This window comes from Poecilia latipinna, unplaced genomic scaffold, assembly GCF_001443285.1.
Source record: "Poecilia latipinna isolate Pla-1442-1.1 unplaced genomic scaffold, P_latipinna-1.0 Scaffold1481, whole genome shotgun sequence".
Classification (NCBI taxonomy): Eukaryota; Metazoa; Chordata; class Actinopteri; order Cyprinodontiformes; family Poeciliidae; genus Poecilia; species Poecilia latipinna.
The window spans coordinates 121,996-144,372 of record NW_015114097.1 but is presented as its reverse complement, the minus strand read 5'-3'; the positions used below and the strand labels follow the sequence as shown (position 1 = coordinate 144,372).

General features: G+C 40.0%; 1 protein-coding gene across 1 annotated transcript; it reads right to left on the bottom strand.

Moving 5' to 3' along the window:
- Positions 1 to 1,770: 1,770 nt before the first annotated feature.
- On the bottom strand, positions 1,771 to 19,142 carry tgm1l1 (transglutaminase 1 like 1). The gene is made up of 14 exons (XM_015057653.1): positions 18,971 to 19,142; positions 15,551 to 15,849; positions 15,260 to 15,451; positions 12,175 to 12,426; positions 9,092 to 9,210; positions 8,233 to 8,340; positions 7,967 to 8,144; positions 6,722 to 6,860; positions 5,897 to 6,089; positions 5,447 to 5,600; positions 4,882 to 5,166; positions 3,832 to 3,992; positions 3,570 to 3,706; positions 1,771 to 3,476 (listed from the first exon to the last, which is right to left on the bottom strand). Exons 2-14 carry the CDS (start codon positions 15,846 to 15,848, stop codon positions 3,332 to 3,334), a joined length of 2,361 nt encoding a protein of 786 aa, XP_014913139.1. The 5' UTR covers position 15,849; positions 18,971 to 19,142; the 3' UTR covers positions 1,771 to 3,331.
- Positions 19,143 to 22,377: the final 3,235 nt, after the last annotated feature.

Sequence of the window (22,377 nt, the reverse complement as noted above, 5' to 3'; positions counted from 1 at the left end):
CCCACACTTGCAATATTTACATATTTATTACTGTTTTGGGCCTTAACTTTACTCACGTGGTGACCGGTGAATATCCCAAATAATTCAGAAAAAAAACAACAACTTTTCACATGACAGCACTTGGATGAGCAATGTCCCGGGTAGCTGTTAGCTAATAGGAAAACATTAGCTGTTAGCTAATAGGAGAACACTAGCTGTTAGCTAATATCAACAAGCTTTAAAAAATATTTTACACAGCTTCTCCTTCTTTGCCACAAGCTGTTATAGACAATAATGTCCCCCCTCTCACCCAAAGCCACGGCGGTTTGTTCAAGGTCTCATTGCGGATTCATTTTGTGTCCACACATCCTGCTCTGCGCTGCCGAGTCCGAGATGCGCTGGCAGAGAAGTCGCTTCGCTTCAATCAGCTGGCCTGTCAGTAAGAATCTACCACTTATCTTCATTAAGTTTGGTGCAGAGGTGGAGTGAGGTCAGACGATGAACTCATTAAAAATTGACATGAGTCAGACTCAATATCTTTTAAAAATTGCAAGAGAGGACTGCTGGCCAGTTGACGTGTCCTTACAGAGACACCCAGGGTTGTTTTAAATAACTTAAACCGACAGAAAGTATTTGAAGACTGGCCTTTGGAATCATTGAGATGTAAAAACATGGTATAATTAGAATTAAAAAAAATCTAAATCTCAATTAGTACCAGGAAATTCATGTTAAACTAGGAACACTGAAAAGACGAAAAACATTTCCTTATTTCTTTTCATAACCCTGATTTCACTCAGGTTAAGACTGTAGTAAACAGCAGAAAACAGGAGATTGAGCGAGGACTAAATCCATTCAGTTTGGTCTATTTTTGTTTTTTCCTTCTCATTTTAGCAGAAAAATGTCCTTAATTTGTCAGCCAGTGGTCACATTACAGGGACAGCACAGATATGGAGGACAATTTACACACAGACTCCACTCGTAGTATTCATTTGACAGCCACACTGTAGCTAAAATTATATTTATATTTATACACCTTGTGATATTTCTTGGTATTTTTTCATTGAAGCAGCCCCAAACCTTAACATATTTTATGATGGTTATATGTGACATAGCAAATTAAAGTAGAGCATAATTGAGAATAGAAAGGAAAGTGATATGTGATTAATAAAATGTTTTACAAATAAAAATAAGTGTGATGTTTATATGTAATCAGCCACTCTAGTCAACACTTTGCATTTATCTCCATCAATGTTCCATTAAACCTGAATAGATTTAATAGATTTTCTGTCTATGTTAAGGAAAAGCATCCAAACATCATAATGACATCACCAAGTTTCACTGTGTGGATAGCGGGTGAAGTTTTTCTAGCACAATTAGGGGTTCATCATAGAACAGATTAATCTAACAGATTATTGGTGTGCTCATTTTTTTTAAATAACCTCCTTTCTAAAACCTATTAAAGCTTTGTTCTGTTAAATGTGTGCTTTGATGATGTAAAGACCAAAGCATTTGGGATTACATCAGCCTTCCTGACAATGAGATGCAGTTAAGGCGTGCCGTCTGTTTCAACTTGCACAGAAAGCCATACTCACTGTTGAGTAATCCTGTCATTATGTTGCTTTCTTTTTTTTTTTTTTTTTAATCTGCGATGATGAAAGATGAATAATATAAAAAACGATCCAGCAAACAAAAAGTTTTGCAAAAAATGTGCAAAGATGTTTCCTGGTAGAAGCATAGTTCCATCCCTCTAGTCTTGTTTAAAAGGCAAAAAGAAAAGGGGAAAAGGCCTCATCAAAGTTTTAGTGAACTTTATTATTGTCACAACAAAATGATACAAAAACCTCCCAGATAGATAAAATAGATAAATAATAATAGTACAGACAGTTTTCTTCACATTGTACACTGAGTGCTGTAGTTCAAGAGGCCACAACAGGAAGACATTTTGAGAAATCAAGGATTCTGGATGCAAACTTGCGTCAAAAGCGGATTTTTTTTGTTTGTTTTGTTTTTTAGAATTATGCATGATCCAGTTCTCAAACAAACAAAAAAAAGAAAAATCATCAGATATCACAAACCAATATGTTCACACTTTGTTTAAGTTGATGTTTCTGCACAAGATTTACTGTTTGTACAAAAAGCTCGTTCACAAATTGTTCTGGGGTAATGAATCTGATATTCTTTGATTTTCTCCTTTTGCTCAGCTTCTTTTTAAAATCCACTTGAAAAACCGAAGCCACTGGTCTAATCAGTAATAGCGCTACTGAATTGCATTGTTCCTGTTCTGTGCAATCACACGCTAACACAGGATTGACCTACCCCGTTTGGCATGTGTAAATTGGCACTGAGAGCTGTTAGGCCAATCACAAATCTTTTAAAACAAAAGCATTTTTGGCGCAATCTCAATTTATAGGAAAATAATCTAGGTGCAGAAAAAGGGAAGTAGCTCTGACTGCAGTAAATCTAAATGAAGACATAAAGTTTTGAGATAAAGACCGATAGACTCAACCAAAGCCAGGTTCGTACCCTTCCCTAATGAGAATCATATTGTTCTGCACTCCGGTCGTTGTGGTTTCTGTTTGAATGAGCAAGTTATCTGCAATGTGTGACAAAGATGTCGATGTTATTGTAACCAGATGATGGAGAGGCACACAGGAAATCCAGAATATCTTCTGGAGGGGAAATGATTTGCAATTCAGCAGTCAAACAAAGGTTATCTACGGCTCTGACTTGGAACCTTTTAATGAAAAATTAATCTTAAGCCTCGATTTCTCTGCCTTTGGTTAAGTGTTTTAGTTTGTTTTTGTCTTTTAGCAGTTTAAAATGCTAAAGAAAAGAAAGTGTTAACAGACGTCTGAAAAAAAGCGTCAGTAATTTGCATACGTCTGTTTCTAGACCTGATGCGAGATTCTCCCTTCATTTGAGCCATGAGAAGTTCATTTTGTCGGTAACTTTCACATTAAGACATTCTAAATGAACAATACACAAAGACATTATTTACATAACCACAGAATGGCCCCACTGTGAACCTTCACAAGTTTTAGTTCAGTGTTTTACATTTCACTAAAATAGGCTTACATATTTAATACTTGTTAATCAAAGCCTCTGTTTTGTGTTGCATGTATTCATGTTTTGTGTTGCATGTATTCAATGCCTTTTGCATGCACAAGAGAAGTGATAGCATTTATAATAGATAAATAAAAAATAGTAATAATAGTAATACTGATAATGCTACAGTGGTTAATTATCATTTCATTGTTCACAATGACAAAATTGTTTACATTTGTAGCAGTAAAAAATAAATAGGACTGCTTAAGGTACAGGAACTTAGCACGCTTTGTAGAGTTAGAAGTTCTCATTGTTCGTTAACCATGATGTCAGCTACTCCATGCACTTGTGTTAGCTGTTTACAGTCAAGTGACGCCACCAGTTTTCTGGGTCCAGGTTGGGTGGGGATGAAGTGCTCTGTCACTGTTACTGTAGCTTGACCTCCGACATCACTGAGACACGCCAGGAGAAATCAAACGTTAGTCGAAAAAGGGACAAGGAACGGTAAAAAGAAAGAGATACAGAAAAAAAAGAAGTTTTCTTACCCTATGACCACTTCATGGCCCTTCTGAAGGCCCAGGCCCTCCACCCTGAACACGACATCCTTCAGTACACGTGACAGCGGGTTGGTGAAGGTAATCTTTGCTGACATCGCCTTACCAACCACAGCTTCTCCCAGAGGCTGTTTTTTTTTTTAATCAAGTGGAAATTAATCAAAGAAAAGAAATTGAATTGAACAGTCAAACTGGATTTGTGTTTGCTATGCTTGACTTAAAAAAGAAATGCAAATACAAAATGAGATTGTACCGTAATCTGGAGGTCAGGCGTACGGAGCCTGAAGGTTGTCTGGTTGGCCAACACTTGCTTGGTTTCACTGACTCTTCCAGACAGTGTCAGCATCAGAGCAGCCTGGTCCACCAACTGGTTCTGGTAGTGCTGGTATGGCAATACCCATTCAATAATCTTCTCTGTGTGTGGAGAGGAAAATACATTTTTACCAACTGAACTCTCCCAAATTTCCAAAATTACATTTTTGTCAATACATATTTTTATCAGCTAACTTTATATGGTATCAGGAGATTTTTAGTAGCCCCTGTTAGCAAACTGTAAAGAGAAACTTGTATTGCAAACTATTTTGTCTGACCTAACAATGTACTATAATTGTATATCAACATTCTCTTGATCCTACAGTAACTTTTTCACTTTGTCATATTTGACCAACAGAAAATATTTTTACTATCTAGCATTGCTAGCTAACAGGACAAGAACATTTACAGAAACATTTTTGCAGTCCGTGCTCCAAGTCTTGACGTTGGATTGGACAATTATCTTTATTCTGTGACAATTTTATGAGGGTGAAATGAAACAGCAGAGGTCCGATGAGCTCTAATGTTGCTTAAAGTCTCTTTGACAACTAACGTTCTGCTCATAAGCTTGATTATTTATTCCTCTTTTTGTTAGTGTTATTTTCACATAAAGCCAGTTTTACACTTATTGCTACACACACCTTACATACACAGAACTTAGTGACATTCACAACCACATGATGAAACCCTTTAATCTAGTTACATTTATCACTATAACATGCTTAACCCATGCTCTACTCTGTTCTTGAAAGCTGAAATGATTTAGGCCTGTTTAGTACTTGGATAGGAAAACATCTTAGAATAGCTCATTAGTTGTGTTATTACACTGAAAAATGTGGCAGGACTTAATTATTATTACAACATAAAATCCTGGACAAGCCCCCAATTTTTTATTTTGTTTGCAAATTTGAAAAAAAAAAAAAAAAATCACAAACATTAATTTGCACCACATTTTAACAAACAACATAAAAAAGAACTTTGAAAATCAGACCTTCATTGGGCAAAAGCTCCACGGGGATCTTGTCCTTCTTTATAGCGTTCTTCAGGATGCCAGTATAGTACATGACAGCCACCTGGCTGTGTAGAGTCGTCTGGCGGGGCTGTGAGCTCTGGTTTTTTACCACAATGCTCAGCTTGGCGTCGTTGCCCATCCTGGGCCCCTCGCCGTCAATCTTCACCTCCACGCTCACATCCTCGGCTGCAGGAGTGCAGTAGACGTCTGGCTTGCTGCCATACCGACAAGCTGTCTCCACCGCAATGCGCTCCTCCTCAGACTCTGCCCGGGAAGCGAATAATTAGGTAAGTGAACAGGACCATGTAAATTTACACCAGAAATCATACGCCCAAAAAAAGGCAGACAGTGACACACATTTCCAGATTTTAAAATGTATGTGAAAAGTTGTGTAGTTTGGGAGGAATCTCTGGAGAGGAAACAATTTCGTGAAAATGATAATTTCATGATAGCAAAAGATATTTCTGAAATTATTCTGTCCAGCGTGAGGGCACTGCTGTAATATTAAACTGATATAGTTAAAGTAAAACATGCTTTTTAGTACCTTCTGGATGTTTGTACAGGTGTGTGATGTCGTCACGCTCATCAGAGCCCACTGCTTTGGTGCTGATGCAGTGCCCAACGGCTTTCTTCTCACTGTAGATCTGACCGAAAGTACCGTCAAGGTTCCTCTGCCAGTAGATTTTATCACTGTTCACCTGAGAGTCAAATACCAAAAAGGATTATCAGCTTTAACGATTGATGAAATGAGAAAACACTGTTTAATGCTCAGTTGTTTACAGCTTGGAGGCTCGAGATACTAATTACAATGTTTTTGATTCGATTAGATGATCCTTAAATCTTCTAAAGGAGATGTTTACTGGCATCTCCTTACCAACAGCACTAAATATTGGCTGTCAAATCGAAATAACAAGATTCTCTAGGCAAAGAGATTATCTGCAAATCCTTAGAAGATTCTGTTTACAATCGGGATCTTGTGAAATAGTCTGCTTACCTCAGCAAAGACAAAAGGCGTGTCGTGTTTGAGGTAGACATGACCGGAGCGGATGGCATTGACAGAGGCTGGGCCACAGCGGAAGGTGCCCAGGCTCGTCTCTTGGGGTGTGGAGTCAACGGCCTGCCAGCCTCCGTTGCCAGGGGGGAGGTCTGGTCTGGCCATCCAGCAATCATTCCACACGTGGAAATTCCTACAGGCAAAAATGTTTGAGAGAGTACACTTAGCTCTGTCATTACGAAACAGAGGCGTTGTTATTTATAAAGTGGACTTTTCATGCCTTTAGTTAATTTGACTGTTTTAACGCAGGGGGTTTGGAAACAGGAGGTTTGATCACAGATAAACTAAAGGTGATGTGTTGATTGTCTTTCTTGCTTTCTTTCTAGTTGTTAGGGATGAAGGGTTTATTAAAAAGCAACTTTCTTCACACATCAGAAACACCAGAACATGAAAATGTTGGGGATGCATTGACTGGATATCTGGTTGCTTCATGGCAAAAACAATCCTATTTTCTCCATAAATCATCTGTGGAGGAAAGGAAGGGAGATTTTTCTTGTTTTCCCCAAGGATTATTTTATATGTGGATGGGGAGATATTAGTAAATATCAAACAGAACATTGGGTTCTGTGGGTCGAAACGAGCTGCAAATAACTAAAGCACATGACTGCACTTAAGCATTCCAGAGTAAGGGGAGTGCTTTTGGAGAGGACCTAAATTTAAAGTCCGTTCCAGAGGTATGTATTTAGCAGCTGGCATTTTCACACATGTTCTTATGGTATGGCGGTATGGAATGGTGACCTGTCAGTGAAAGGCTCATTATCTTACCAGACAGAGTCACTGTTGAGGTGCTCAATTGGCTCCATGTTCTCGTCAAAGTAAACATCCGTAGTGAGGGACACGTCGGTGTCGTGGGCAGACTGGAAGTTGGTCACGCTACGGGCGGGTATGCCGAGGCACCGCAGGACTGAAAAATCAGAAGACAGAGAACGTGTCAAAAAGTGACGTTTGCGAGTACATTTTTGTAATTGATCTGAACCGAGTGCACAGAGTGTAATACCGCATGTAGTTTTTATATATTTCACAGAGTGAATTTTATTATTCTGGCTGAATGAAGGCAACACATGTAGCTCAGTTTGTGACAAAAGTAGCAGGTATGACAGGAATGCCAGTCTGATGGATTTAGGCTATAGATGAGCTACGGCCTGCTCTCGGGGTCACGCGCTAAAGTCGGCGAGCTATCATGTGAAGTTCCCCGAATACACGCTCAGAGTTATAGAAAGAGCTCATCACAGGGCCTGGTTGAGATCAGAAAAAATATTTGGATTCTTAATCAAGTTGATTGTTTGAGCTGGTGGATTCGAGAAGACATTACTCAGGATCCTCTCTCGATTCTCCAGACTCCAAAAAAACCCACACAGTCCGCTCCGTCCAGATGCCTTCAAACAACTTTCACCTTCCACTCTGGTTCAAACACTCCCTACACTCCCTTACACACATACTCCCACAAGCAGAGTTGAGTGATAACTAGTGATATTTATTCAGTTACATTTACTGGAGTCATTTTTTGTGAAAAAAAAACAACAACTTTTCTTTGTTGTACTTTTCACTTTTACTTGAGTAACTTTATTACGAAATGTCACTACGAACAAGCTTATCTCTTATCTTAACCAAATATCCGCCAGACACAGACACACACACACATGCAGTTTTTGTTAAAGTTTTATACTGAAAGAAACTGATTTGGAAAAAAAATTTTCTTTTGTCTGATTTTGTTATTTTGTAAAATTAATTTCATTTCAATTTTTAAAATACCGTTTCCACATAACTTTATACCTTCGTCCGTCTGTTGATGTAATTTCTAAATATTAAATGATTAATGTTTTGACCAGTACTTGTTTTTTACCAAACAATTTTTTTAGTTTTACTCTTACTTGAGACATTTATTGGACTTTTTGCTTTTACGTGAGTAAAAATATATTGAAAATATATAACTTTAGTACAATTTTTGGCCACTCTAGCCATCCTTGCCCACTAGTGCAGCTTCTGTGTTATTTTTCTTCTCTCTCTCACCTGTTGTAGTGACACCAGAGAAGACCCAGCACTGGCCATATCTCACGGGTACTCCTGTGGAGGAGTGGTACTTCCTCAGGATCTCCACGCTGCTGCTCCACGCTGCAGGAGAGATGCCGTCAGAGTAGTTCCCTGACCAGTTCCCAACCAGGACTCCATAGTCATCCTGGGCGTTTATCTGAAAACAAAATTTTATTTGCACTTTTCCCCCATTTGTTTTCATTTAAATCCCATGTTCTTGTGTATATTGTATGCATTTTGCTCACCATGGCAGATACGACTCTGACCACATTGACCGGATCCCCTCGGCCGGACGGAGGCATGTCGCTCTTCTCCAAGATGAACAGACACGCGTCCAGGATTCCCTCATGAAACTGGCAAAAAGAATTGAAAAAGAAAAGCGAGATTAAATTTCAACAACTTGCATTTCCTGTTGAGTGACATATAACCAATCACACCGTATTATTAGAGTTTAATGTGGTAGATCAACAAAATGCAATGAAGTGAAGAAATTGTGAAGGTGGGGGAGAAGGAAGCAAAGTTTTTTAAAATCTTTACAGACAAAACTTTGAAAAGTACATCACCAACATAGTCCAACGAGGGAGAATACTCTTTTTCTTTAGCAGGGGACTGGGTCAGACTTAGAAAATCAGAGTAAACTGGAAAAGGTCCAGATCTAAATTGACTAAATTGTTTTCCAGTGATGCTCTCCACCCAGTCTGACTGAGCATGAGCCATGTCTCTGAATATGTAAAGACCTGCAGCTATAATTTTAGCAAAAAGAGGCTTGAAAAGGTTTTTGACATAAGGGGATTGAATACAAATTAACTCCACACTTCTCCTAAATTTTACTTGTTAAAAAAAAGAGAGAAATGTGTTTTTTGTTACCTCTAAAAAATTACTCTTAGCTGGAGTTGAAGTAGCTTTAATGCTACTTGTCCATACGCCTTTCTGTTTCTCTCATACTGATCAGGTTCTGACAGACGAGCCTCTTGCTCTGTTTTGAGGGCCATGTGGAAAATCTCCAAAAATTTTCCACTTTATTTTAAAGCTACAGTAGATGGGAGAACCCTTACAGGCAGACAGCGCTGTAATCCTTCATAAAGACAAGCTTCTAGTCCGTACCTGCCCAAAGTTCCAGGTGCGGGCTCCGATTTGCTTCTCTGTCCCGTAGTAAATCCTCCCAGTGTCATTCAGCACATACTCCTTCCTCTGCTCTTCGTCATCCAGGAACACGGTATCCTCTAGAAAAACAAAACAAACACATGAGATATGAAGTTATTACTGTAGCTACAGGAAATGCAGCTGGCAGTTTTCAGATTTCCTCCAATCCGGTAGAATCAGTTTTGAGCGTTGCCCCGTTCGTGAAAACGACCCAAAATTTCCAGTTTTATCAACAACCAGTGACCAAACTGCTTAAGAATGTGACTTTTTCTCTCATTTTATTGGACCAAGTCCCCAAGGTCAGGAAACGGTTAAGAAACACAATGAATCCATGGACCTTGCAGTGTGGGGCCCTCTGTGGCTTATGGGAAATGGCCTGTTTGGACAGAAATCTGTGGCACAAACTTGGGCGTGGGCCACTTCACATGAGCAACTTCTTTTTCCAACTTTTATTTTCCTCCCTTGTTATCAGCTGTGTGATTAAACACGGGTGGAAAAAAGACAGAGAGAAAACAGATTGAACAGTCACGGGAGACAACTGGGAGAAAAAGGGTAAGTTATGTTTAGGAGAGTAGAGAGGAGGGAAGGGCGGGGCAAGAGGGAGCAAAGAATAACCCAGTGTGTGTTCGGGACTTTTACAGGAGAAAACATGCAGAGGTGAAAGTGCAGGATCTGTCAGTCGTGACTGTTTCACTTCTTACAGAAAAAAAAAATAATTCAAATTCCCGGAATGTGGGAAGAAACGTCCAAGAGGATGTGAAGGAGGAGGCTCAAAAACAGGACTGAAAGGAGTGAGGTTCAGGTCAGCAGATAGCAAAAAAAAAAAAAATAAAAGAATCAGGAAATACACATGGATGTGATAAAAAGCCAGGAATGAAGCAGGTTTTCCCCAGCTGCACGGATCACTCCGAACTCAGCCCCGTGGCATTTTATACAGTAATTGTTGGATTTGGACTTTTTTATGAGCACGAGGGAGAGCTTGAGTTTAGGAAGAAGAGATTGGAAGGGAGAGAAGTGGATTGGGCTCGCCTCCAGAAGAAGCACAACCATAATGAAAGACAGCTTTTTATTCTTTTTATATCAAGCTCAGGTTTGTTTGGGGTCTTTTTTAGTTTGCTCCACTGCACATGGTCTTCTCTCCTTCCAATATCCTGCACGGATCATTTGCCAAACCCATCCCGGTAAACAATGAAGCTCATTTTCTTTTCTTATCTGAGTAAAATAATAAGCGCTGCCTATGAGGAGATAAAACGAACTCTGACTTTCAACAACACATAGCAATTCATCCAAGAGAGGCTGAGAGTTTTAGAGCCGTAGCTAAAGGGAGATTTAACACTGTGAAAGTGGGTTTCCACTCTACTGTCTTACAGTGGAGATGATGTGTTCAGGGGAATGTTCAGAATGTACGTTTAATTTTGAAAACTAAAATTAAACAGCTAGTTTTCTTTCTTTTTTTTTTAACAATAATGGCTTTGTGTTTGTCTTTCTTCCATTAGGGCCAGATTTGTGCAACTAGTTGTCTTGTCGACAGATTCCTCCACCTGACCGCTGCATCTCTGCTGTCGCCCAGAGTTACCATGGTCTTCCTTTTGCTTTTACATCCCTTTTTCAAGACACTAGAAATATGTATGCCGCAGCAAAGGACTTGATATTTTCAGTGCCCTTTTGGCAAACAGAATCTACGTTCTGGTTCTCCTTCTCGACTCAGTGAGAGGGAGGTGTTCAGAGAAAACCACATTATGAAGCGTCGCGTCATTAAACGCCTCAATTTAACAGCAGAAAATGGGAGGCTCATTGAAATTCTGGAATGAGTCGGAGAGCAAAATCGTTAATCTCCGATTGTCCTGCAGATGCCCGAAAGGCGGCAATAAAAAACACCCACACAGCACAAATGCGCTTTCCTCCTTCGCTCTGATTTAAAGGTGTGTTTCCCGCGCTCGTCGCAGCGACACACACACCGAACTCTCAATAGAACCGGCTAGCCTAAATTTAACAAGTGAAATATTTTAAGAGTAACCAGTGCTGACACACTGTGCCCCAGAGGAATTTCATCTAGACTAATGTAGACCAAAACAAGAATTCATCCGCACTGATGTTGTTGCGATGTGGATTTTCCCGACAGCCCCCACCACTTGGTACCCCTAAATAAAATCAAGCTGACGTCCCAATAAAAGGAATTTGTAAGCAAACTCCACCTGTGTGTAATTTCAGGTGAATGTAAGTGCAGCTTTTCCGTTGCAAGTCTTGAAGGTTTAGTGAAGAAAAAGCGTCACATAAGACAGCAGACATGGCAGCGACCAAATTGTGTGTCCTTAATAAAGGTTTGTAACTGTAATGAGACAAATTGTGAATTTTTTTTTTTAATTCAAGGGGTGTGGATGCTTTGCAAAGCACTTTAATTTCAGGCTCGTCCCGGATGAAGAGCATATTTTCCAAACTTGTTCCATTTTCATATCAGATTAATTGTACATGAGATTTGCTACGTTGTCTGTTGAGGAAACAGTCAAAGTGTGTAAATGTGACACCTTATGGTCTGTTTCTCCTCAAAAGCAAACTTGTTTCGATCTCAATCGCAGCCGCGCTTGAAAGGCCCAACCAAGTGTGCCAAAAGTTTTGTGTCACAGCCAGGGGAGTTACATAACTCACATTCTTACTCACAGTCATGCTGCTGCTGCTGCTTGACGGACAGCAACACACACTTGGATTCTGCTAACCTTTCTCACTCATCTGAAACACTATATCAGTACTCGGAGATTAAATGTCCAAACAGTCGACTATTTTATTTAGGTATTTGCTGTCAGTCTGATTAAAATGTTCCTGTAGCACTGCAGAAATGATATACTAACAACACTATTCTAGAAAATTTTCCAGGCATGCAGCCTAAAGCTGCCTTTCATATCCTTCCATGTTAGTCTCCTCTTATCATCTTGGACCAGCCCTTCTTTTCCTCCTCTCCTCCACATTTCTACCATACCTCCATGTAAACCCTTTGCCCCCGCTCCTCCCTCCCTCCCTACCTCCCTCCCTCACCGCCTACCGCTTACCTTCACACCAAGGGTTGAAGAGGATGACGATGTCCTTGCTGGGGTTGTGAACTGTTGGCTCCTCGTCCTTCGCCGACTGAGTCGTGACGGTGAGGCCGAACAGGCCGATCACAGCGTTGGCCGGGGAGTTCACGGACAGCTTGACCTTGTTGCAGGTCTGCTCTGTGACCTTGGCCTCCCAGCGCTCGTCCTCCAGGTGCTCCACCAGAGGAATGATGACATGGGTTCCTTTAGACACGATAGGCAAGGGACCTACGAGGCACAAGACCGAATGTATTTGGTTGGATACAGATTGGCTTATTTGGAAAAATAGCTGCATTTGTTCTGGTAGTTTAAAACTCTTCATAGTTGACAGTGCTGGCCACGTTTATTGACACCTACACATCTCTAAGATGTGTAAAAAGCATTAAAATCAATTCATATTTTATTGTAGCAGCATAATTTCACTCAATCTTCGTCTGATTCCACGAAAGAAAGACAAAGACTGCTAAAGTCCCAATGGAGATTAACAAAATCTACATTTGCATTTGTGATGGTTGGACAGAAAAGTTTATTTTTTCTGGAATTGCTTCCAAACATTCAGTTTGGATGTACTATCATAGTCAATAAATTAAAACATAATTGAAAAGTGAATTCATTTCTGTAGCTCAACCCATCGTGGGAAACACACAGGCTGAAGTGTTCAAGCCTTCATTTCTATCAATGACGTTTATTTTCCACTTCCAGCAGATGAAAACAAGACAGTTAAGATTAGAATATTACACCAGATGAATAAAAAAACATCTTAGAGAAATATGGCCCAATGAAAGGCGTATGTAATACCTGCTTAAAGGTTATTATTTTATAAGCTACTTTTAATCTTATAAACAAACCTCAAGGGATTGCATCTTCTGAAATATGATTGTATCTAGCATCTAATGGTTGCTGTGGAGATTTGGTGACTCCACCGAATGGTATTCTGCTGCATGTCTCTCACCATTCTGATGGTCTGCTTTAGGTTCAAATGGTTCATGGCGTTCTGCCAGTTCTGTTGTGAAATATTTACCATATATGAAAATAAGCCCATTTTTCTCGTCTCACAATTTCGCTTAAGACGCTTTCTTATTTTTTATTTTTTTCACTTCCCTTTGAGATTGCAGCCAAATTTCTCCTTTTGATAAAATACAATAAATTGCAGCGCAGAAGAGACAGATAAAAGCAGCTTCAAGTTGGAATAAATAAATGTAACAGTCAGGTTATCTGCTTTATAAACTCCAAACCACCATCTGCATCCCAGCCTCCCCCAGCTGTGCACAATTTTTCTAAGCAAACAAACCTTTAAGCCTGGAACTCCTCCAAGGAATTTTTTTTTCCATTTGGAAAACAAAGCACAAGTGTTTGTGTTTCAAAAGCTATTTAAAGTTTTAGTTTTTTTTTAACATGACCTGAATTTTTTTCTTATTGGCCACAAAACAAAAGCTCACTAGCCACTCTGAAACACTCTGAATGCTTAACATTAAAGCCTTAACTCTGTTAAACTCGGCTGGGGGATCATATTCGTTTGACTCTTGCGTTAACTTTATGGAGAAGCCATTGTTCCCCATCTGACTGCATCCAGGACTCCTTGCCCTTCCTCTCCTCCCAATGAATATTTACGCAAAAAAGGAAATCTAATAGAAAACATGTTGTCTTATCTAAAGAAACAACTTGGTCCGCAAAAGAAAAAAAAAAATTCAACCTCTGTCCAGTTGCCCAGAATTTAGAAACTCGAGCCGAGTCAACCACTTGCTGTAAAAACATCCCCTTCGAATGCAACTGAGAAAATCACGGTAGTTACCTAAGCCGTGGTTGACAGCAAACCAGTGCTGCGCAGTGATGTAATGGCAGTTTATTTCAGAGTGCGTACTATGAGGACGGTGAATTCCAGAGGGAGGGTGTCTGGTGTCCGGAGGTCTGGAAACTGTTAACTCAGAGGAATGGTTGGGTGGAATCCAAATGCTGTGCCGCAGCTCTGGTTCGATTGCAGCTCAGCATGCATGTGGTAGTTATACATAGTGACCACACTTTACGTTAGCTGGGCTCACTGACAGTATAAGTTCACATGCAGATAATACTGGTCACACATGCAATAGAAACACTATTTTTTTGCAGTTTTTTTTTTTTTTTTTTTAACTTTGCATTGTTTTTGTCATCAGCCGTCCCATTTCTGTGCTGCTACCACCCACTCTGTTCCACAAACTAGTGCACAATTATGGTCAAATTTCAAGTGCAACAGCTATGACATTTTAGTAAACTGTGGTAGAGGACTGGCTGTGTTTGTTTCATGGGGTTGCTTTAAGTAAAACCCACTCATCTAAGAGAAAAATGTCTCCTCCCGACCCGAAACACTGCCACTCGTCACTGGTTTCTGAACTTCCCGGTTGAGAGAACCAGTCATGCCGCATTGAAAACAAGATCTCTAATAGCACTGGGGTTCCTCAAGGTTGTGTGTTCAGTCCACTGCTTTTCACACGACTGCATCCACTCACGAAGGAAATGAGCATCTGCAAAATCAATCGATTTTACAGCAGCTGAACTCATTTGTGGAGGTAATGAAGATAAGACCAAACATTGAGGCCAAATCGCTTGGCGATCAGCAGGAACAAAACAACGATGTTCAACGACTTCCAAACTCACAATCACCAGCCCCTCAACCCATACAGAGGACAGAATTTAGATGTGCATTTGTTTGACATGCTGAAGAAGAGAAGAGGCGTTTACAGAAGATAACGATGGCAGCAAAGAAGAATAATTTCACTGCTTTCACCTTCTCCTGCAGGAACAGGTTTTTTTTCCAGAGACTCTTCTCTCCCTCTCTATAAACTGCTGCCTTCAGGCAAAGCAGCAGACTGCTGCTCAGCTTTCTGCCCCACTGAGCTGCAGTTACGTTTTTATAACTTTACATTATTGTCCTTCTTTAAGGACACAGGACTCTGCTGAGGAAGGAGCTATCAAAGCTGGGACCACTGTGCCAATAAGTTTGGGAATAGGAACCAGAGAGATTCAGACTATACCTTGGAAACCCCACTGCAGTAATATTTCTTCATGTTTTGTTTTTTCTAACTACCTGTTTTCAGCTCCAAGTGCATTTTATCTGTGTCAGGACTGAAAGGCCTGTTGAACTCTATCTCCATCTGGAAGGCCTGTCCTCTACGGATGATCAGCTCGTCCCCGTGGTACAGATCGGTGTGATGCTCCGTCCTGTTCGGACCACTCTTGGAGCTCAGGAGGTCCACTGAGCACACGGAGAGCTTGACGTCTGAGAGACAACAGGCGGATGAGAGCTTAAAAACATTTATTTAGTTGAGTCTGGTTTTACTCGATTGTTTCAGAATGCCGAACGAGACTTTGATTCTACCTCCAAATTCCTTCATTTCTCCATTCTCAGGCTTTGGCTTGGCGGGCTCGGGCATCGTGATCGGGGACGGGGTCGGGGGCTTGGTGAACTCCACCTTATCCGTGATATCGTAAGACTCGCTGTTTTGACGCTTGCAGCAGCACGGGCAGATCTTCCTGAACCAGCGACGGCAGCCTTTCTCCTCCTGCTTCTTCCCCACTTCGCTCTGAATGGTCAGCTCCACCCGAATGGGCGGGGCCGCTCCAGGGAAACGCCCGATTTCCGACGAGCTTCGAACTGTCAATCGCTCACCTGGCATTCTGAAAAAAATGAATACATTTTTCTTTTTAAAAATTGGTATTTTATTTCCAGACAAAAGCAAACAATTGATTAAAACTAACTGAACACACAACTGCAACCCAGATCTGTAATGCCTGATTTTTTGTTAAACAGCAGTCAACTAACTCAAACTTTACCAACCCTACTCATAACCCTGTAATGAAGAAATCTAAAAAGGCTTGTTTGCGTTTCTCCAAAAACAAACCAGAAAAGAGTTAGGATTGGAGACATTTTGTTGCAGTACATTTCATTCCACCTCTGCAGCACTTTGCGTGATTAAGCCAACATCTGTCTAGCTCTCTCTCTCTCTCTTTCTCTCTCTATTTTCACATTATGAAAAGGTCAAATGTCTTTTTTTTCCATCTTTTCCCACAATTACTTCGCATCCAAATCAGACTCTCAGGCATTCCCGAGGCATTAAGAGAGATTTTGCAGACCTTGTTGCGTACACTCCCTGTGTGATCTACCATAACTCTTACGAGCAGCTGGATTTAATTTGCCGCACACCCAGCCTGCACATAAACATAAACTGCAAAGTAATGTAGTTTGCGCGATCACGTCTTTTAGTGTGCCTGCAAACTATCGGTAGTTTAGATTCATTTGGAGAAGATTTATCTTGCTGTCATACCCCAGATTTTAAGCAAAGTCAAACTAGTCAAAGACACCAGAACTGCACTTAAAAAAAACATTTTCATTTAATTCTCTCTATATAACAAAAACCATCCAGACTTTACAAAGTTGTAAAAATTATTTACGTCTAATTTTGAGCAGATGTAAGCAGTGAACCGAGTCGACTGCATCATTAGTCATTAAACAAAACCTAAGCTAATTTGTAAAATAAAAAATAAACAGAATAAATGGATGCTTCCATAGGATTTAAGGAGGGATAGTAGCCTGGCACTTTCAGTAAGATGATTAACTTAGAAAATCATAACGTCGTAACAGTTTATTGAACTGAAATAAGAGGTTCTGTCAAAAGAAAACAAAGTCGGAAAAATATTAGGATTGACTTTAGAGAGAGAGATGGTGCAGCGTCTAAAGATCTGGACTTTTACTGCGCGAAGAACTTTCTATTTTCTGATTTTCATTCTGCATCGATGTTCTTATACTCACCACTTTTCCTCCATGATAAACTCTGGATATATTTTGTGACAGTACTTCAAACACCCTATATTGCCCAGGCATTACTTAGAGCAATTAGCCTAAGGTCTTCTTAGAACTTTGTGCGATTTGCTCTTGCTTCTGCGGCAGCTACGTTTTCCATTTCCAGTGTACGAACGGCATGCCTCTCTTTTTGAAAGGTAGTGCTTCACTAACTCAATTGCTACCGCCAAGTCACGGCTGATTTGTTACAACTCAATGTAAAGCTTAATGTTTCATGCATGCTAAGGAATTACAAATATGGTGGCTAACTCTCTGCTTTGTTTCCAACTTTCAAACGCAATGACTTCATCTAAGCATCGAAGGTGTACATCTTTGCTTTGATAATGTTTAAACTCCCCCCTGCTTGTAGACATGAACCTTTTGGCTTCAACACAACACATCTGGCTCTTAGAGAGATAATTAATTTTTTATTATAATTTTTTTTTAATATCCTGAATACTTTCATGTGTTGCGTTGCTTTGCTTTTCATGCGTTTATGAAAATTCCTCCAAACTAGCCAACCAAAGGTTAGTCTTTAATCGAAGACGTGATTTCCTGAGATGCCTCTTGAACAATAATTATCTGTCTTCATATGTTATCATTTAAAGCGTTTCTGGGATGCCTACCTCCTGACAAGAGGCCACAGTTTGGCACACCTCCAGCTAAAGACCAAATCTGTGTTTAAACAGACAAATCCACTGGTAGCCTCCACTTATATGTCTCAGGGCTTTCTTATTGACTTCTGTGTTTAAATATTTGTATCGAGTGTTTCTGAGATATCTTGGCAGGCTGATTTGGGAAAAGGGCAGTGGTAGTGAAGCTATGTAGCGGAGGCCAAAGGTCAAATACATATATGTATGTGTGGGTGTGTGTGTGTGTCTGAGTTCTTCTGCCGATCAGACAGCAGCTCTCTTCCTCCACTGCTTTCCACATCAAATGAACATTCACAAAACATTTATGCAAAATGCGGAAAATTATCTCCTACTCATAACAGTAAAATAAACCATAAAAATCTACAACAAAAGTTGATGTACTTGACAGTGTTGATCTTTTTTTTAATACTTTAACGCTCCTGCTTATACTGTGGGAATCAGCTGAGTCTGAAATGAAGCGGTCTTCATCCTTTTGTCCTCCCATTCAACTCAATTGTTAATAATGACAGATGACTGGACCTGAGTGCTTGGTGATGTGAAGCGTACATGCAAAGCATCTATTGGCAGTGACATGGCATTTCAGTAGTTCGTATGTATGATTTTCCACCTTTTTTATGATGAGTACTAAGTCACTGGGCGATACGTTTTCCAATTACCATCAAAATTTGGACTCTTTCCTGCATTTATGGAGTAAAATTCTGATCATTCCTAGTTGAAAAATTCAAAAGGAAGGCCTTCCTTTTCACCAACCCAACCCTAAAGATGCTGTGAGCTGAAGGTGAACGTTGCATTAGATAGATAGAATATGTTACTTTCAAGAAAGCGAATTTTAATCAGAAAATTTTTAAGAACTATGATAATTACAAAATGAAAAACATTATCAACATGTTTATTTTGTTGTAAAGTATACCAATGAAATTCTTAATTTTTGGTACAAAATCGCTCTTGTTTTCAAAAACTTGCCCTAAAATGTATGGATGTTGAATTCAAAACGTGCTACGAACAATACTCTATCTGAAAAATAAAATAAAATAAAATTGAAGGGGAAGGCGCTGCTCGCTGGCTACAACCCAAAAAGTGATGATAAGACTTTAACCAACGACTTTCAAACTGAATTTGGAAAATGAAGAGAGCAGAAAATTAGTCTGAACACATTGACCGCAGTGAAGTTAGTTTTCATCCACTGGCATCACACATTATCTTAGATTTTATGTCCTTACAGGACACCAGAATAAAGCTTCGTTTGAACATAAAACAAAATATATATAAAAACACATCAATAAAAAGAGGTTGAATCGAATCTGACCTGGCTGGATTCTTCTTCGTATCAGCGGTGAAAACGTCTTATTCCTCCTGGGTGTCAACGCGGCGCTCTATTAAAGTTATGCTGCAAACTTTTTTGTCGTGACGTGCGCCGCTCTTGTGTTGAACTTTTTCATGTCCAAGAAGGAGCAGCAGCTGTACTTAAAGCGAGTACACGCCCCTCCGCCTCAATGCTGAGCCCCACCCTGAGGTGCTGTGGAAGTCACCCCACCTCCCTGGCCGGGAGGTCCCGGTCCAGTAAGCAAGATTTGGTAAGCGATGCGTCAAAGAGGGCGAGTGCGCGCTCGTGGTGAGCGATGAGCAGCACGAGCGCGAACACGCTAATATGTGTGAGTGGGTCAAATCGACAGGATTATGCAATAACTTTATAATAAAGCAGAGGGGAAACTGGAGAACGGGCAGATAAAACCTGATTTGTGTGACCAGTTGACCTTTAGAAACCAAGATTCAGTACTACCTTCTTTTTTGGGGGGGAAACACTTGAATACATAAGAAAAAGAGAAGGAAAAAAGGAGCAACTTCCCCTTTCACTTCTCCTCTATTTATTAACCAACAGAAAACTTCCAAGCAAAATCCCATGGTGACCCTTAATCTATTTAGGGTCACGATGTGGGTTTTTAATATGAGCTAGGTGGCTCACTGCCCAGGGTGGCATATTATCGGGGTTGGCTGCACATCACAGCCTGTTAACTTAAGTTGATATTTGATCTGAAGCTGGAGCTTCACTGCTAAAGGGCCTTCCCTGTTTGTTTTCTTTTAGCAATCTGAACTTATATTTTGTCTCGGTAACAAAGGAAAAATAAAATGAAAATTCACTGGCTAAACTTAGCTAACTTAGCTAAAAAATAATTTAAAAAAGTAAATATTCTTTCAGTAAATGCAAGCTGCTATTTACAACCCATTGAAGAACCTTGACTTAAGATGAGCTACAACATTTCAATAAAGTGCTTTTGAACTTAAATTTGACATTAAATAGCTAAAACCATGAGGTCTTGTACAATAATAACATGAAAAGTTATTATGAACTAAATAAAGTACTGTCCTGTGTGGTATCAACCAAATCTTTACTCCACCACATAATGTGATGATTTGACAACCAACCCTGGAACAAAACATTGATGGAAAGTTGGAAAACGTCCTAAACAAGGATTGGAAACTTACATCAGACAATCAGGGTGAGTCTTTGTCAGAAAGCTCAGCAGTACGTTTGTGTTTTTTCTAAATCACATCATGACATCATGTGAACTGCAGTGACTTAGGCAATTCACTCCTGGATGTCTGCTGACTCCCACCTTAGTTCGACACTCTGCTTGACAGGAGGAAAGTCATTTTCCAAGAACAGATTCATTCATTCAAAGCTTAAAATGTGACAAAGCAAACAAAAAGGCATTATTCTAAGTTCCCAATTGCCCGTTTGCAAAATTTAGGCAATTTTGAGCAGAGATGTGTGAGCTTAATATTCACTACTAGACAGCTGGCTAGCTTTGGGACAAAAAGAATGAAGGCACTATTTGAACTGCTTTTTGTTGTTTCTAAAAGAACATTCCTATAATTTTAATTGGGCGTGCCATCTTTGATTTTCCTTTCTACTTTTATATGACTCAATGCTGTGACGTCAAGAGCTGTGGATGATTACAGTAGTGTGAGGAAATATGTGTATGCATCTGCTCAGTTTTGTCGATTGCAGCATTCATTCACGGCTTACTTTACACAAACTGATTCATGCGCTGCCGCTGCTGTTGCTACAGAGACGAACACAAACAGAGGAAGGCAAAGGGAGCTTTGCGGGTGTGCAAATGATTTATCTGGGACAAGGGTATCCGCTCGCAACGTCCTGTGTTTGTGATTAAAAACTACTCTGTTTTTGCATAAAGTTGTTCCATTAATAAAAAGTGTTTTTGTTTGTTTGTCTTCTTTTGTTGTTTTCTGAAAAGCTCAGAAAACCACAGTCGGTTAAAAAGCTTGACATGCATTTGCACTCAACCCTCCACCACCAGTCCAAGTATAGTTTACTACAGTTACCGCTGCAAGTCTTTTTTTGTGGTATTAAAATGTTCAAGTAATTTTTTTTCTGGCAGTAAGTATATAAAAACCGCTTTGATTTGATTGATAAAGTAATATTTGAGCATACTGTTGTCTTGACAGTTCTATTTATTCGTCCCGCTGAAATCTAGAGGGCCACATAAAAAAATATGGTGGGCCGGATTTGGCCCCCAGGCCTCGGGTTTGACACATTAGGTTTGCAGCTGAACCTTTACTCTTTCAATTTTAGATGGAGCTGTGTGAGAGTTTCAAAGCTTAGGGACGTTGTCTTGAAATCTAACCCTGATTTAAACCTCTCTAAAACTTTAGTCATATTGTCTGTTGTGTTCTTTGCTTTTACTGATGATTGGTTGTTTACTATCGGTTTATATTAAACCGCTGAGGATTTCATAGAAAAGCTCTATTTATAGAGACTCAGTCACTATGTAATTAGGGTAACGGTTTACTACCAACTCAATCAGATACATTTGATCTATTTTAGGGCATCAGAGTAAAGAGAGTAAATCCAAATGAACACCATTTGCGAAAATACGACTTTGGTTTGGTTTGTCACATAAAATCCACCCCTCCACCAACCCGTCGCCAAATAAACAACAAAGCTTGTGGTTTGAATGTAGGAGTATGAAAAAGTTGTGCCTTGAAAAATATGACTTTTTCAAGGCACAAGGTTATAAATGATTTCTCTGTTTAAAGCTCCTCGAGGGAACTTTATCTCAACTTCGGTCATCTCAAAATATGCACTGCCACTGCTTGAGGCGTTGACTTCGGCTCCATAAAACATGCAAACATCCAGACAAGCCGAGACAAATAGCTCTAATTCGACCCCAGCGGCGTGACTTTATCGCCTTGTAGTGTACACCATAGATACACGTTCACATCTGATGCCGCATTGCGAAGACACGATGGAACTGAGGCTTTTGTTTTGTTTTGTAGTTCCTCTCTTGCACCTCTTTCTCGCCTTGCTTTTTCATCTTTCTCGCATCCACCCTCTTGGTCATGGGCTCAGCAGCAGCTGACTTCCTGTGTGTTTGCTCTACTGCCCCATACACCCATCCTGAAAGAGATTCTAGCCCGTAGCAGCGTGAACTAAGTCATGAGAGCGAGATGAGGTTAAAAAGAGGGCAGTTTCTGATGAAGTGTTTCTGCCTCAGTTTGGGTTGATGTTCTCTACTTGGCGATTTGATCCCACACGAGACAGAGAGTGGATGAAAGAAAATCGACATCACATCGTTTTTGAGGCGTGTGCATAATAAAAACAGAAGTGTTTGTCCTTTTGGTTTCTTTAAAGACTTTTTTTCGTTGAATCGAGATCCCTCTCTGTCAGTTTACCTCAGATGGAATCAGAGA